This window comes from Parasteatoda tepidariorum, chromosome 5 (genome assembly GCF_043381705.1).
Source record: "Parasteatoda tepidariorum isolate YZ-2023 chromosome 5, CAS_Ptep_4.0, whole genome shotgun sequence".
NCBI classification, from domain to species: Eukaryota; Metazoa; Arthropoda; class Arachnida; order Araneae; family Theridiidae; genus Parasteatoda; species Parasteatoda tepidariorum.
Window position 1 is genome coordinate 17,890,500 of NC_092208.1, and position 18,352 is coordinate 17,908,851.

General features: G+C 30.0%; 1 protein-coding gene across 2 annotated transcripts in view; it reads left to right on the forward strand.

Moving 5' to 3' along the window:
* The window catches only part of LOC107448003 (uncharacterized), a 51,117-nt gene extending 44,221 nt beyond the window's left edge, over nucleotides 1–6,896 (forward strand). For both annotated transcript variants that reach the window (XM_071181168.1, XM_071181169.1), the window contains exons 9-10: nucleotides 1,455–1,571; nucleotides 5,321–6,896. In XM_071181168.1, the coding sequence (XP_071037269.1) occupies nucleotides 1,455–1,571; nucleotides 5,321–6,160 (957 nt within the window). In that variant the 3' untranslated portion in view covers nucleotides 6,161–6,896. The remainder of the gene's footprint in view (nucleotides 1–1,454; nucleotides 1,572–5,320) is intronic.
* Nucleotides 6,897–18,352: the final 11,456 nt, after the last annotated feature.

Here is an 18,352-nt window from a genome sequence, read left to right on the forward strand (position 1 = left end):
ATCTAGTTTTATTTTCTAAATTAGATTTTATTGCAAGTTATGTAATAGGATTTGGTAAATCTCTTATTGCTTAAATTTTCAATATAATTTATTCAATTCGATAATGACATAATGATAATAAAACTTTATAACTGGAAATTCTATCCTGCGATAAGAGATGATATCCACGCTATTTATATGATTTCCTGTTTGGGAAATAGAAATACCATTGCTGTAAAAAAAGAGTCTTTTACTATGATTGATTTAATGTAAAAGTATTGTATTTATATATATCTGCAAAGATTAAAGTAAATACTACAAAGGTTGAAGAGAAGACAGCTGTTTTTAGTGAAATAAATGAAAAAAATTTCTCAACAGTTTTTGAAATTTATTTTTGTAGATCTTCGACCTATTGTTTATGGATTTTCGAAAGAAGCTATTCATCGGGGTCTGAAATTTTAGTCCTAAAGATGCTATCAAGACTACTATTTTGCATTTATGAAAATTTTGAATAATTTTTAAAATGCTTACAGATGTAATTAGAATAAAAAAACAATACTTTAGGTGACCAAAAACATAAAACAATGTAGAAGCTTAAGCTTGCTTACGGCAATAATGAGGATATTAAATCCAAATAAAGGTCATAATGTTTAAATTTTTTTAGAAACAATAGTTTTGAAGGTAAAAAGTGGGTGAATCAACATTTCTTGTTCTAAATTGAAGAGAAATTTAGCCACTTGATTTAAAAACATTTCCATGCATTGCTGGTTTGAGGCACCAATAATGTAAGCGTATTTAGTTTTATTTAAAACTCAACATTCTAAAAGATTTAATTAACGTGCCAGCCTTAAATATTAGCTAAATACTGCTATAAGTTAGATGGTAAATATTTTTTTAACCAGTTTACAGAATAACCAAATTACTCATTTCTTGTACTTAATGCTATGACCGGCTAGTATAGCCTGGTTGGTGGGGCGTTGACCCATGTCCAAGAGGTTGTGAGTTCAATCCCCTCTGACTGCAGACTCCCCCTGTAGTAAATGGTAACTGGTCACGTTAAACGAGTCACAAAGTCCTTTATGTCCTCGTAACAAATCATACTCTTGGGATGATTTGTTATGGGATCTGAATGTTTATGGTTTGTGAGATTCGTCGCTCTCTTGTTTAGGTAAAAATTATGATCTATAGATGAATAAATGAATGTATGAATATGTGGCAGAAGTTGGATTCTTAGCCATAGATGGCGCCCCTGGAAAATAAGATGAAAGACACCCCCTTTCCCCTAATGGCATATCGTAATAACAACAATGCTATGAACCATGATCTATATTACTTTCGTCAATCACTGGACACTTTTCACATCTTTATGCAGAATTATTCTATGCATTAATGATACAACTATTTATAAAAGTTTTGATGTGGGATCAGTGATAAAGTAAAGATATATTTTCTTAAATTAAGCCTTTACATTGCAGGCTAACCATAGCATATCATCTGAAGAGGAAGCTGACACAGTATCCAAAGTTATCGGAGTATTGTTAAAGTCTCTGCTTCATTTCAAATTGCAAACATTTAAAAATGTTAATCTAGAGGTATGTTTTTATATATGATATTTTTGTGTACATATTAATGTATTTTGTTTGTGTGGAGGTAAGTGAAATATTTATAATTATTTTTCAATGACTTTAATAAAATTTATAAAATTTTATGATTTTTTTATGTATTGATTTTTTTAAATTTTAATTAGTCAAACTGCATGAATATAAAATTAAAATATATTTCATCATATAACCTATAGCTACAATGTTCTTTTTTTGTTGTTGGGGAAATAGGAATTTTTGTTAATTGAATTGTTTTTAATCCCACATTTTGTTACTATTATTATTGAGTTTTTTTGTAAAAAATTTTTTTTTATTAATACAAAGTTTTATATTCGTAAATTTTTTTAAAAAAAGCCATTTTTTGGAAAATCTATTTTAATAAAATCTCAATATATATGATTTATTTAAAAGAAAATGGGATAAAAATGGAACAAAATGTCTGTTTGATTTGATTTTTGAGAACTCTTTTTTTTCTTCCTTTTTTCATTATCAGAAAAGAAATTTCAATGATGTGTACTATTAAGGTCTTTTATGAGCTGAATCCAGACAATGAATTATCCCCTTTATAAAAGGGATAAAATGACATATCTCCGGCCCTATAAGTTCTACAATGATGTGAAAGATCCAGAAAGAACATAATTGCCGAATATCCTTGCGATTTTTTTTTTCAGTTAAAGTGTTTTTATTTACCACATAAACTTGCCTTTACGGTTCTTTTTCAATTTTGAGAATTCTTTTAGCAATTTATTTCGTACTATCCGATTCAATAGATTGTGAAACAGCTGTATCCTGTTACGGCCAAATTTTTATGAAACAAAGAGAAAGTTTGAAAGAATATTCACCTTATAGACTAACTTCATTTTAATACTTGCTGTTTTGTTGATTGAATATGGACATAAGGTAAATTAGTTAAAATCTTTTCTTTATTAAATTGAAAAATTCTAATTGCCACATAGAAGAAAATGAAAATTGCATTTTTGTTCAAATTGTTTTTTTTTTTCTGTTCTAGTTTAAGTCATTCACAATCTATCTGCATGAGTTAATAAAAGGGAAATTATGTATTGTTTTCTTTTAGTGTATTAAATTGTGAATTTCTAAAGAATAATCATTCTAGTAAAGTTTACAAGTTCCTATGATCTACATTTCTGCTTACAATTTTTTAATTGGTTTACTTTTCTACTTAACTCTTGTCACATACCCAAGTTAACTTTTTAAGTTCCATAGAATAGAAAACATTGATCTCCCAAGAAATTTAGAGTCGTAAGTGTTTGTGAAGAGTAATAACGGAGTGCATTAGGTTTATTTATGTTATTAATATCCATTTACTATTGACGGTCAGTTTCCACTTGAAAATCTGTAGAGTTATGCTTGAAATTTAATTTATCAATAAACTTTCTGAATTAGCATTACGTTCTCTCATTTCTATGAGTTCTTGTAACTGTAGAGTTTTAATGACATAGTGAAGTCCTGATAGCTTGATTCCCAACCATTTTGTCGATAATCAGGATCATTGCTAACTCTGAGTACAAGAAACTTGCATTGTGAAGATTTTTTTATAAATTTATTAAGTGCAATTATCCTTTTTTTTTAATATACCTTTTCAGATAATATAATAGTGTCATCTAGGAAATTCAATCGACATGCGCATAAACAACCAATCGGTCAATTAATGCAACATATTTATGAAATTGATACAATCCAGTGTGTTTGATTTTGACAAAATATTGTTTTGTTTATATTTATCTATATTTTATCAAACTTTAAAATTACACAATTGAACAATTATATTTTTACTATTACAAATAAGATGTTCACATGGCTTACATTATACTCTACAATTTTACATTAAATGTATTAATTTTATGTGTGATATAAACATTGATTATGTAAAATTGGACAGTAGATTTTGATATTTACTTTGATTGCTTAATTATTGAAACTTTTTCCATTTCTTCTTTAAAACGTGCATGAGTTTAGTCATAAGTAAGAAGAAATGGGAATATTAAAGCTTCATTATATTAACCCTTTTTTAGAAGTTTTTACTAAAGCTTCATAAGGCTTCCACATGTTTAACCTTTTAAAAGTCATCAATTTTTAAAACAATTTTTTTTTCTGAGTAAACTACATTTAAATCTGCATACTAGCTTTCCTTTTATAGAGAAGTATTGTAGAGGGGCAAAACATTAAAATAAATGTGCTTATTTTCGAAATATCAAGCATCGACAAATGTTTATAACAAATTTTAAAATGAATATAATTTGTTATAAACATTTTTCAATGTTTATGACAAATAGATAAGGAATTCTGCAAAGAATTGAATAATTCTGCAAAGTTTAATTTTCTTTTTAATTACAATTTAACTATATTTGCCTATTTTTCTGCGAAAAGTGCTTTCAATTAGTACCTATTTAACTGTATCAATTTAGCATCTATTTAAATTAAGTATTTATTCAAGTTTATTATATTTAATATTCAGAATACTTTAGTTTTGTGTTGATGTAAAAAGGATAGTTTTATAGTATTCATCATTATTGTTTGCATAAATGCCTAGGATACGCCTTAAATACGTCTTATCTTCTCCTCTTATCGTCTTATACGTCTTATCTTCTATGCGGATACGCCTTAGCCTTCTCCAGAAAATTTCTCCATGCTGTTTTCTTTGTTGCCAAAGTCTGCCAGTTCGATTCCCTACTGATTTTGTAATCTATATTTATAAGGTTTAGTATTATTTATAAAGTTTATATTAAGTTTTAAATGCCATCTAGTTCTATTAACCATTGGCTTATGTCTGAAAAGGGCAATATCCGGTAACGAAGGTATTAATCTGTATTTTATGGTAGTTTATCTCATACTTATGCAATCTCTTATGTTGCTTATATTATCTAGACTTATTATAGTTCTAATTGGTTGTGCGATTATAGAACAGAAATTACTGTAATTGAATAAAGAATACAAATTTTGCTGAAAGAACCTTCGATTCCTTTCCTTTTGATGTTTTCGATTTTTTTCCAGAATAGTGGGGAGTTTATATTTTTCTTTCAGTAGAAAAAAAATCATTCGTTAATACTTTCGCCGTAACACAGTTTTTCTTGCTAAATTTACGATTTTATCGCATTTGACAAGGTGGTGAATAGTTAGTGTGGACCCTGCTTATTTGTTTTTTCATTATCAATTTTTTTAATGGTCATTAATGTTGTAAAATTTAATTTAGATTTCCATTATATTCTAAGAGCAATAATTACTGTATATCACAGAAGATTTAAAATATTAAATTTTTAATGAAGTTAATATTAATTGGTACTATGGTTAGTTTTGATTAAAATACAATATCTCTTGAAAGATCACTTAAAAAGAATCATAACTATATCATTTTTGTGCTAATACTATATTATCTTTTTTCTTTTCTTCGTTATCTCAATAGTTATTTCACGTTTTAAAAAAATAATCAGCTTAGAAACATTAAGACATAAATGTAATGCAATTTATTCAAATTGACTTACCAGATCATGAATATTTTTGTTGTTCAGGAGTAATATTTTATAGGAAAATGTTTCCTTAATGCAAAAACATTGTTGTAAATACAAATTAAAGATTATTTTCTTGAGTAACTCGTTTTTATAAGATTGAAAAAAATAAATTTTCTAATTATGCTCAAAAAATTAATTATTAATGGTCTTTCACAATCATGTTCAATTAAAAACTATGCTGTTTTGTTTGTTTATATTTTATTTATTTAACAGCAATTGATGGCATCTCTTTCTAATGGATCTGAAGAAGCATTGTTAAAGCTTCTGGCATTGTTAGAAAGTAATCAACAAGAAGCACAGAAAATAAACATTGATATTGTCACTGAGACTGAAACTTCTTCAAATAGCTGTGACAGGAAAATTTCTTCACTTAATCCATGTAGCAGTGTGGAAACTAGTGATGTTGCTAGAGAACACAGTAATGAAGATAAAAACAATTCACCAATCAAAGACACTGCAGAAATGTCTAACGTGTTGGATACTTTACCAGTTTTACCTTCATCTGGTTCTGTTGCTATACCCGACAAAGTTGCATCAATCTCTTCCACAAGTTCAGTTCCAACCTCCCAGCCTACTGTAGGTAGGGATGTTTCATCTAATGCTGTGTCCTCAACTCCGGTTTCCCAGGTTGCACCAGTCACTGGTCTTGTACCACCACCATTTTTTGGTTGGTCTAATTCACCAGCAAGTACTTTAGCTAATCAGTCACCTTCAAAAGCCCCTAGTAATTTTGCTTGGGCATCACCTTTCCCTATGATGCAAATGCCTGGAATGCCATATTATCAGCAACCAGCAGGTGCTTTTCAGCAATCTATCGCTGCATACTCTGGTTATTCTCAATATGGTGTTCCTGTATCCCAAAGTAATACAGCAACAGGGAACTTTCCTCCTCCTAGATTACCCTTAATATCACAACCTCCACCTCCTCCTCCCCTTCCACCTCCAATGACAACTTCTAATCAACCTCCTCTACCTTCATCAATTTGTCCCCCTCCACCCCCTTCAATGCCACCCTTACCTCCTATGTATCCTCCTCCACCACCTCTGCCATGAAAACGAAATAAGTAGTATCTATATTAAAGGTTTTGTGTATGAATAAATTATAAAAATATTTGAAATTTGTATTAAATCTAATTGAATTGTATTGCAATATTTTTGAATTCGTGCAAAAAAAAGCTATAGTTATTTAATTTATTTAACTAAATATTGTTTAAAATGTAAAAATAATTTGATGATTACTGTAAATTGCTTTCTCTTTTAATAAAATATCTATTGTTGTTGGGTTTAATTCTTCTAGTTAAGTATAATGATGCCATAATTTCTTTGGTAGTATTTTATGTGATGATCTGTGTGTTTTGCAAGTATTATCTAAGTACTCATTCTTCCTTTAAATAAAATATATTTTTTTCTCTTTATGTTTTGTATTTATTTTAAATAAAGATTTAAAATCTGTTTATTTTTTAATTGTTTTTCATGTATCAATTAGTTTTAATATTTGACCATTTATTAATCAAGTTATTCTTATTGTTGATTTATTCTATAATGAAAAATAAGAAATAAAATATATTTCAAGTATGGTATTTAATTACTTATCATTTTTTGGATTGAAATAATTCGTAATTATATCCAGAATTGTTTTTATATTCAGTGCTTTTCCAAAACTATTTTTACTGTAATATGATTGAACATCTGTCTAATAAAATATGTTTCCATTATTTTATTACTGACATTGTATAATTTTTCTTAGTACTTCTGATATTAAAGATTATTTAAAACATGTCTACAAAAATTGTTTTTAAGATTGACTTTTAGCAAGAAATGTGTATAGTTTTCTTTTCAATTCAGTTTAATAGTATTTAAAAGTAGAATAAAATTTAAGTTTCGGTCTAAGGTTTTGCTTGTAATCTAGTATTTCAGTCTGAACTTGGTACCGTTTTATGGATTAACAACACCAATTGCGCCTATCAGCAAACGTTACTATCTACATTTGTCGGTTTTATTTACATTTAAAGTTTTTATTAAGCTTTTTTGAGTAAATGTGTGGTCTGTAGCAATTTGTAGTAAATATAATTGAAACAAATTTTGTTTTTTACCCTAAAAATTACAAAGGTTGTTGGTTTCGCTATACATCAGTATCAATAAGGGATTTCGCTGAAGAAAAGCTGTAGGGCTGTTTTTTTATCGTTTAAAAAAAATTAAAATTTTGCTGTGCATTCCAACTTTTTCAGCATTTTGATTTATTCCACACCCCTTAAGAAATTCTACGAGAATATATAATGCTGACATTCTTTAATTAAGTAAGTATAGTTTTTAATAATTTATTATTTCTTTCTTGTGTAATTTTAAGCTCAATATATTAAAAAAAAAATTTTTTCATTCCAGATAATCTTTTTGGAGTAGTATGGTTTTATCTCATAGTTTTGTTTGACTATATCTCTCTTTTTATTACGAAGCGATTGATGGAAACTGCAATAATATAAGTACTTTTAATAATTTATAAACAAATAATTCTATTTTATTGTATAAATATTTTTATATCTGTATTTTACTATATTTTTAATTTTCTTTCTTCCTTTTTTTTAATACTAAATATTTTAAAAAGTATTACTTGTTTAATAGTTTATTATATTTAAAATTTTTTTTTCCATTTGGGAACTAGTTGCTTTGGTTGACAATATTATTTTTATTATGCATAATATGTTCTTTCCAATCTTATACACATTCATTTTTTCAACTTATTTTCAACTTCGACCTGGTCAATTTTATATTATAATAAAAGTAAAGCTCACCAAACTGAAATATTTCCAATTTTTTGGTTTAGTGATAATGGAATAAAGTAGCATGATACATTTTCTAATCATTTTTTTAAATATATGTAATAATATGGTAGAGTTTCAGTTAAAATTGTTATTTCGCAGTTTTTTTGTTTTTGAACATCTTATTAAGAGCCGGCATAGTATTTGGTAGGGCAGTGAGCCCATGTCCAATCGGTCGTGGGTTCTATCCCCGCTGGCCGAAGACTCCCCTTGTAGTAAATGGTGGCTGATGCTCATTAAATCTGTAGGGTCACAAAGTCCTCCATGTTTCCATAACGAATCACTATCTCTGAGGGTACTGATCCAGGAGTTTTCTCGCCTTCTGGATTGCTTCAAAGTTACATGGCCACGGAGTTGAACATTCATTGTCATAAACCCAAAATTGGGTCGACTGTTCAACGGCGGTTATAAAATAAAATAAAAACGTCTTATTAAAGGGGTAACCACGTTACTGAAATTTTTTTATTTACCTGGCAGCCTTATAAGTATGAACTCTACTTTTCCTCTCAATGAGGCAGTCATTTTAACAGTACTTTTGACAGTAACAAAGGAAAAAATTGCATATGACACTATTGCAACCAAAAACACCCAAAATTTTTATAATTTTTTTTTCCATCCTGCGATTACTTTCAAACAAGCGTAACTGTTTATTGAAGATAATCAAAGCAAGTAAAAAGACGAAAGTTTTTATTAAAAAGAGAAAAATCAAAATGGAAATTTCTTTATTGAATGATGGTTGTTGTGGCTTAAAAACAGCCTACATTAAAAGTTACCTAGGATCAGGTTGCAATATATTTAGGTAGATATTGCTTAGTAACTTATTTCTTTTGGTAGCATTGAATGATAGTTTTAAACTATTTATAATTGATAGGCATTTCGACTTTTTTGGGAAAGTAATGATTTGAAAATTTAGATTCGAAAATGAGCGTCATTAGACATCATTGTCTTGTTTGGAAAATAATTAATTATCTTTTCCATCAATATTAAAAACATCTCTATTACTAAATCCGAAAGTAAATTTGGAAAGATTGCTTTTATTAGAAGTTCACACATTTGAGGGAAGAGGAGAATTTGCTTCTTTGTAAAGAGTCCTAAAAAGCTTTTTATTTTAATGTGACAAAATTATAGTTATTGTGTAACCCCATGTTTGTTTGAGTGCAGTGTTTTGTTTAATAGGTTGAGTTTTAAAAATAATATTTTTGGAACTCAAAATTATTAGACAAGCTAATTGTGATAATGTGTAGAAAAATTCCCTGGTGCAGGGTTTCTTAAAATTCAAGCGAAGGATCTTCAGAAGTTGCTGAATTTATAGAAAAAGAAGTAGAAGGTGAAGCATTTTTTTGAACAAGTAAGTAATTTTATCTTTTCCTAGCTGTATAAAGCTGTGTGTTTGCTTTATTAATGATAAATTTAAATATGCTAATTAATTTGTGATGATGATATTTTTCATTAATAAATCATTCACTAAAACGTACTTCATAACGTTTAACACTTTTTTTGAGGGATTTGAATTTTTGACCTTCAAAATTGAGGGAATTTCGGCAATATGGACTTGAAAGTTTTCCTTGGAAATAGAGTAACTAAGCTCATCAGATGTTTTCAATTAAAAGCTACCTGTGAAATCAACTTCTTGAAAACTATTAGTTTGAAGGAGGTTAAATAAGAAAAGAACATACTTGAGATCAGTTAAACAAAAATGTATTTATTATTTTTAAAACTTATATTTATACTGCTAGATACTCGCTAAATTGTTATTAGATTCTCGCAATAAATTTTAGTTGGTAACTATTAACAGAAAGGATTAAAAAAAAAGAAAACGTCGATATTGTTACATAATATGCTGTTTGAAAAAATCTTCCAAAAGAAATGGAATTTTGAAAACAACATAAGAATGGTGTATTCATCCTCTTTTTTAGGAGAAGTGAACGACTTCTTTTCTTTTGTCACTAATTCTTTGATAGAACACAAATGTTGTTCCATTTTCATTGTGCTTTTTTCATCAGAAATAGTGAAATCATAAGAAGAAATGTCGGCATCTTCTGCTCGAGTCTGTATTGCATACTGCAAAAACAAAGAGGCTAACATAAGCAATAATAATAAGGCAGCACAATCACAACGAGATAGATTAACAAAGCAGATGACATTTGTGGTCAGGCAGAGTTATTGGCAATCAGAATGGACTAAGGAATAGCAAAACTCTCTACTTATGACGACACGAAGGAACCCGTTTAAGAAAGGAAGACATTCTAAGAACGTGAAAAAGTTAGAATAATATCATCGCTCAAAGAATATCCTAAAATTTCATTAGCTCTTATATCTTTGCAAGAAAAATTTCACAGATAGAATTGTTTGCTACTACATTTTGCTAGAAATTGTGAAAACCTTTTTGATATTTTAAATAAAATGCCATTTTTATAAAAACTGATTCTTCAGTTCTAACACTCAGTACAATACTAGTCGTTTCGGCACTCTCTTACAATTTGTGGTAGGTGAACAAAGTGACCCCGATATTCCTACAGTTGACTGGGGGACATTGCCCAGCTAAAAAATTATATGAAATCAGAGTAAAAATTTCCACAATCAAAATTGAATATCCTAGTACATATTGTTATTAAAAAAGTATTTCTCAAAGCATGCAGTGACCCCAAATTGCACTGTTTTTGCAACACCCAAATAGTTAATCTTTTATGTTTGTTTTCATAAAATTGCCAACAATGTTTTTAACAAATAAATTCTGTTCTTTTTATTGTTATTCATACATATTAAGTTTATATACATGTATATTTTATTTTAAAGATGTGAGGCAAACTGGAATTTTCTTTGTATTTGCACTGTAAATATACATTAACTAAGCAATGTTCATATGCATAAATAGAATTTATTGCAATATTAAAGGCTAAAGCATTAGCTACAGTGTGGATTAAACAACATATAAATGTACTATCAAAAAAATAATAAGAGATACATTTCAACTATTTTCTGTGTTTGTGGAAGACTTCTGAAACTTTTGCAGCTGATGAAGGTTTAGAAATTCTGATTATTATGAGAAGAGCAATAAGAATATTCATCCCATCTCAAAACCAGAAAAATCGGAAACCAGGTAAGCATAATATAACTGAAAATAAAAAATTTGTATTTTGATTTTTTTTTTTTTTAGCTTTCTTTGAAAATATTTCTAGAAAACTCCCACTATTAAAAATCTTCAAAACTATTAAAAAACTTGAAAACAAAGAGTAATAGAAGGTGGTATGTTAATTTCGAAGTATCTAGAAATTTTGTACTAAAATTTGGAAATTGTGAGCAAGAATTAACAAGAGTTGTCAAAAGATAACGACGTACGCTGTACAGGGTTTATAAAATAAATACATATGCTTCTTGAAAATAAAATTTTGTAAAGCAAAGAAAACAGTTTTTGGAAGGTTTAAAGTACTACAAAGCTTCAGTCATCGAAGCATAATGTACTGAAACTTCTTAAAAGAACACTATGCCTTGGGAGAATCCTTTCATGTTTAATTCTCTTTCCCTGTATAAGTTATTTAAAGTATAGAAAATGAGAGTGAACCAAAAGCAAACCATGAATCAAATGATGAAAATATTTTTTTCCAAAATATCAAAACGCAAACAAACTATGACAGAATTACGCAGAGGAGAAGTAAGCTTGCAGTAATTTGTTTGCATTTTGAAAACATTTTTTCAATCTTTGAAACTATTCTATTCTATTTTATGGTCTATTCTAGGTTTACCTGAACATATAGTTTTCTAAACTTTAAATTAACATCTGAAAGTAAAAGATAAGAAGCCATTGTTTTCTACCGCGTTTCGTCATCTTAATGCGATTTCAGCTTGCAGTGTCATCTGTTGGCGATTTTGGTTTTTTAATTTCTAAATTTCAGATTAAAATTCTTAGAGCTTTCGCAATAAACTTACTGCTTGTTTCATTCGTTGTCCTTTGTTTTGGAGATTTTTTTAAAGAACCAGGCTGTCATTGTTCTGGTCTCCCTGTAATTTAAACATATTTTTTATATATGAAGTATGGATATAAAGTGTGATTCGCGATCAATAAGCGAAACGAATATTGGGTAAAAAGGATGTCTAGTTTTTAAACCGAAGAATATTTAACTGATTGAGTGTGATTTCTATATCATAGAAACAAAAAATAAAGTTACCGCTTGAATCACGATTTCTAATAAGAGCATAAATGTATTTTTGTTCTGAAAGAAGTCAATGTAAGTTTATCGAATTTTTTTTTAAGGGTGAACGTTGTGACTGTAAGCGTCCATAGATGGAATTAAGAAAGAAAGCTCACTTTCCTCGTACACTATGAAATTTGTTTCCCACATTGCGAAATTGCTACTGTGGACGTCGCTCAAGCCTATTAACTAACTTCGATTAATTAGAGCAGGCTATATTTTAAGTTACAATATCAGCAAAGAAACGTTATTTCTCTGAATAAACATATATTTCTTTTTCGATTAGTTTGGATTTTTGGTAGTCAAAATAGAGGAGGTGGTAGCTGAAATGTAAAGAATGTCCTAATGGTTAAATCAGAGCGGTCGAACGAAAGTTTCATTCCCTTTAATGTTAATTTCGCGTTTTTTCGCCTTTTCTCAGTAAGAGTATAAGCAAAACGAAAAATTACTGTAGACAATTATAGAATTCGCTGATACAAACAAAATTCCACAAAAAAAAAAAAAAAAAAAAAAAAAAAAAAAAAAAAAAAAAATTCTTGTAATTATTATTTTGCTTACTAATGGTCGATATAATTTTGAATTGTAAAGGTTTTTCAATTGTTCTTAAATAAATCAATCAAAAAATTTTCAATTGATCTTAAGAAAATAATAATAAATAAATGTAAAAAAAATATTTTTCACGTTTAACTATCGATGTCATATTTTCCAGATTATGGAATATAACATATATACGGAATATTATTTCAATAACAAAAATCCAAATATGTCGAGAAGAAAAATAAATTTATTCAGAGAAAGTACGTCTGGTGTGATTCTGTAACTTATTTAATAAAGAGAGCTGAAATTTATTAAAATATTGAGTTCATTCTTTTGACACATTAAGATGTAGGCACATAAATTGCAAAAAATCTGGTCATTAGCGCAAGAGTTATCCAGGACGATTTTTTTCGAATCTAATCCGCAGTGTCCTGCCACGTGCCGGTGAGATTAAATTGATGTCCTCCATTTATTTTATTTTAAAAACGTCGTTGAACAGCCTACCCAATATTGAGTTTACGATTACCAACATTGATTCCGTAGCCTTGTAATTTGGAACCCGATCCAGAAGACAAGGGAAATCCTGAATCAAGTATTGGGTGAAATTTGCTTTCGTGGAAGACTTTTTGATGGAACTAACCAGCATTTGCGTTACATGGGGAGGAAAACTTCCCACGTTTAGACTAACGGCAAAGCCATCACTCTAACCAATGATCCCTCTACCACTGAGGATATTTTACGTCAGCACTGTGGTCGGTTCGATCGAGGTGCGGAATTTCATATCGGCCCGCCACGTATAAATGTAACATGTGCCAAAAATGATCTTACAAATGGGAATATCTAGTGTTTTATAAGGATATTGAATCGGAAAAGAAAATGACAACTAACATATTACTATTTTCTTTCTCGCTTTCTTGTTTGTTTTGTTGAAATGAAGCAATCGAAATTTAGCAACTTTCCTACTAACCAAAGCACACAAATCTCTACTGGATCACCATGCTTGATTACAATGCAAGTTTGAATCGTTTTCAGACCGCTTCTAGAAATACCGACAAAAATTACTTATCGGCAATTCGAATTGCAACCACTTTCCGACTTAACTAGTGGCAAAGCTAATATTTTAGCATTACCAAAGCTACCACAACCTGTTTACACAATTTTTTAATGGTTTTGCCAAATAATCTCTAAAAGTAGCTGTATAAAATCATTTGGAATGTAATTAATTACATTATAACACTATCCCTAAATTAAAATCAAATAGAAATCATAATTAATTAGTTAGTTATAATTAATTAGATTATAACACTTTCACTAAATTATAATCTAATAGAAGTCATTATTTACTATTTATCTATATATATCCACTCCTTGAAACGCGCTTTTTATAGGTTTTACAGATAGATAAGTAAGTTGTAGCCATGATATTGTAGGCTATGTAGCATGAGAACCTTCGCATACTGCAAATTAGGCAGTTTAGATGTTCTTGTGACACTTGTACCGCAGCGCTATTTGTTTGTTCTGGATGACTTGTGGGTTGGAAATTTCAAGTTATGCTTACCCTCTTCAGAGCGTAATAGGCATGTTCATTAAAATTGAAGTCTGATGATCTGGCTGGCCAATACATTCGACGAATATCTTTACTTTTTTGGAAATTAAAGCTCTGTGTTTGAACGTGTGGTCCATTTAAATAAGATCAGAAGCAAGGATAAGAAAATCTGCAACGATGGTCGAATATTTGCTGTGATTGAATTGAATAGTATTTATCCTTTATTATTGTAGAATTGTGAAATCCAGTCGGAATAAAATTGTTTTTTAAAACAAATATACTTGGATTTGCAAAAGGTTCTTTTTTCTTCTATTTTCTTTGAAAAAAATTTAATCATAAACCTTGACCGATATATTTCTAGGTACCCAATGAACGATAATCTGTTTTCATTGCTTAATTCTGAAGCAACTTGCAATAAAAGAAATTTTAAAAAAAGGTATGTATTGGTAGTTGAAACTGTAAGAGCTTTATAGAAAATTTTCGAGATCAGTTTCTAAGGTTGCGAACAGATGACGACTTAAATAAACGTTTGAATGGGTTCAATATGCTGTTTTTACTATTTCCTGAACCAGAATGGTATAAATGATTCTTTAGAGCGTAACTCAAATTTCAATGCGGGATGGACGGAGGCTCTTAATTGTTTCGTCCTCCATTTAAATATTTTCTCCAACTTGATCTTCGGGGCGACGAACGAGGTACAACCTAAAGAGCTCTGCTTGTTTGTGTATGTACGTGGAACAAGCACTCTCCTAAACCGGTATTTGTTTACATTAAAAAAAAATTATGGCAAATGTTTATGTTTTGTATACAAACTAGTTTAACAGTTAAATTTGATAAGTCTCAAGGGGAAAATATATGAATACAATTTTGTGAATGTGATCCTTTTTTTTTTTTGTCATTGTGCCTTTATATGAACACACTACAGCAACTCGTGTAACTAATTTTGAAAATGGCGTGTAAAATTCTTACGGATATCCTTATAGTTATACTGTTCATTTTATCCCCTAATCTCTAATTGTTTTTGAATCTTTAAATCGGGTACTCTTTTGCTGTTACTGTTTAGTATTCAAGGCAAGCGTTTTCCATACTAAAATTAGTCTAATTCATTTAGTCATTCTAACTAAATTTGGTCTATAATCAGTGTATTCCACTTACTATGATTTCGTTTATGTAGGAATTCCTTTTCTCCAAATATAATCCTGATGCAATTTTAGTGTTGTGACTTCGTATTTTTCAATTAAAAAATGGAAATCAATATATTGTTTTAATTTTTGTTATAACAGACTAACCGAAAGGAAAGAAAAAAACAACCTATTTTTCCCTAACCTTTCAGTTGAAAGATCAAATCAATAGTGTCTTGGAATACAGAAAGATATCTATTATTGGCTTTTTATCAATTAAACTTTACCGAAAGTCGAGCCAAATCAATGACACCAACATGTCTATTTAAATAGTTGAGCAAACGATGACAACCGAAAACTCTGAAATGTTCAAATGGTATTGATTTTTATGTTAATGTGTTAGCATTTATCGAAGTGAAATATAAATAGAATTTGAATTAGTTAAGGTTGTTTAAGGTAATACAGGTGTTTATAAAGTTCCGGATCCTTTTTGATGTTTAATAACTCATAAAATAGTAAAGATAGATTAAAATTAATAACATAAATGGTTAGATAGACTCAAAAAGTTTCACGACCCTTGTCAATGAACTTCCACGTGTGCCCCCTTCGTCGCAAGGAGAATATCAAGTCGATAATCAATTTCACGCCAGGTAGCGGCAAGCTTTCATGTTTCTGGCATTGTTAATCGCCATAGTGTGCGCATATGGGCATTTGAAAACCCCCATGAATACCGTGAGACACAAAGGGATTCCCCCAAGGTTAATGTGTGGTGTGGACTAATGCACGACCTAGTCATTGGGCCTTTCTTTTTTACAGAAAAGACGGTCTCATCAGTCGTATTTCCACAACTAGAAGAGCTTCAGTCACATGTCTTTTTGCAACAAGATGGTGCACCATCTCATTGGGGTATCATCGTTCGTAGTTCTTTCCATGACCATTTTCCATGAAGATGGATTGGGCGAGAAGGTTCAATTCCTTGGACACCCAGATCACCTGATATAATGCCACTGGACTTTTTTCTTTGGGGATTTATAAAGGACAATGTTTACAGGAGGATCGTGTCGAACATTGATGACCTAAAAGCCAGAATTACAACCGCAATAGCCTCTGTGGATGCCGACATGCTTGCCTCTACCTGGCGTGAAATTGACTATCGACTTGATATTCTCCGTTACGACGAAGGGGGCACGTGTGGAAGTTCATTGACAAGGGTCATGAAACTTTTTGAATCTATCTAACCATTTATGTTATTAATTTTAATCTATCTTTACTATTTTATGAGTTATTAAACATCAAAGTGGGTCCGGGACTTTATAAACACCCTGTATATCTGATGTAAGATGCAAATCGGCAATCAAGTGTTTCGATTGCATAGTATGAAGCAATGCACGCAACAGTACTGTTTGGGCAAAGATGAGCTGTGTCAGTGACACTCAAAATAATTTCTATATTATTGAGATACTCCTTACGGCATCCTATTCACATGAAAGAGAGGGAAAAAACACTTCAATTTCCAAATCCGGTTCGTTTTTTTGAATGGATTTTCATTTGGGGCTTCGGGCCGATGCATTTTGGAGTTGATTTTAAAATTTAAAGAAAAAAATATCGCTTTATTGTGATCACTGGTTACCCATTGGTCAAATGCTTTTTTTTTCTGGTTTGACTCCGATAAACGCCACAACATTTCAAATCATGGGTTGTAAAAACTGTCTCAATTGATATTTTTCGTCGGATTGGTTTTCATATCCTAGCTATATACGTGTTTCAAAAAATACCTTTCCTTCTTTAATATTCATATCTATAATAAAATCACCGTCAAGACAGTAATTATAAGTTAATAATATAAAGAATATAAAAATACTTTAAATTATTGTTATGTAAATACATTACGAATGGCTGCTGGTGAAAATAAAAAGAATTCTAAAAAAATTATCAAACAGCAGCGGTCGCCATAGCAATGCATGCAATGACGACGCATGCGCACTGTTTACTATTACTCTTGAACACAGTTGAAAAGTGTAATGACGTCGAAAAAAAGTGCGCGCCATAAAACCTAAAACAAGACCCATTTTACCAATTGGTAAAAAATAAAAACCGTGAGCCAATAAGAGTCGCATGTAATTTTGAGAAAAATATGTTTTGTAAGAAATTAAAAAGAAAAAAAAAACAAACATAGGATTTACGCACTCGAAATGTGATCCTTGAAATCATAGCCTTTAATTGTCATAACTAGTAATATTATCCACAAGTTTGAAAAAAACAAAAATTTGTTGGTTACGACAGGGTTAATTCGTGTCTTTGCCATCGCCGTGGACTTAGGAAGTCCAATCATGCTTGTAATAAATTTTGAAAAAGAGTTTATTTCCGGTAGAATGAATGCAAGACGGTTTTCTTCGAATGTATGGATATTTTATCGAAAATTGCTCTCTATTTTAGTCCTCTATCTTTTACGATTTACTGGCCGTTGTATAATTCCACACTCATAAAGATTTTTGATATTTTTATCAAATAGAAGAAAAAATATTTGAAGTAAAGATTTAAACTTCTCAAAAGTTTTTAGAGTCCGAAAGAAGTAATAATCTGAAAGTGCCAAATCAAGCAAATACGGTTAGTGGGGTAGTACATCCCATCCAAACCTTAAAAGCTTGTGTGATCGCACTATCTTGGTGCAGCATTATACCGCTACTGTTCATCAATTTTAGTTTTTTCTGCCTGAGTGCATCATTCATTTTGACCAGTTGAGAACAGAATATTTCAAAATTATCCGTGATATTATCCTTTACAAGCTGGGAAAAAAACCATTCTCTCGAAAACCTCACCAAACGTTTCCATCTTTGACGGGGCACCAAACAAACACTACTGTGCAGAATAAAACTTTTTCACGAACAAGCCTTGCTTTGCCAATCCTTTGTATGACGTCGGTCATTTATCTAGGAAAAGCATAAGTGTAGGAAATATCGGAGAATAGCGCTTTACCTGAAAATAAATCAACCGTGTAGAGCAGTGATTTCCAATTTTTTTTCCTGCTACGAAGT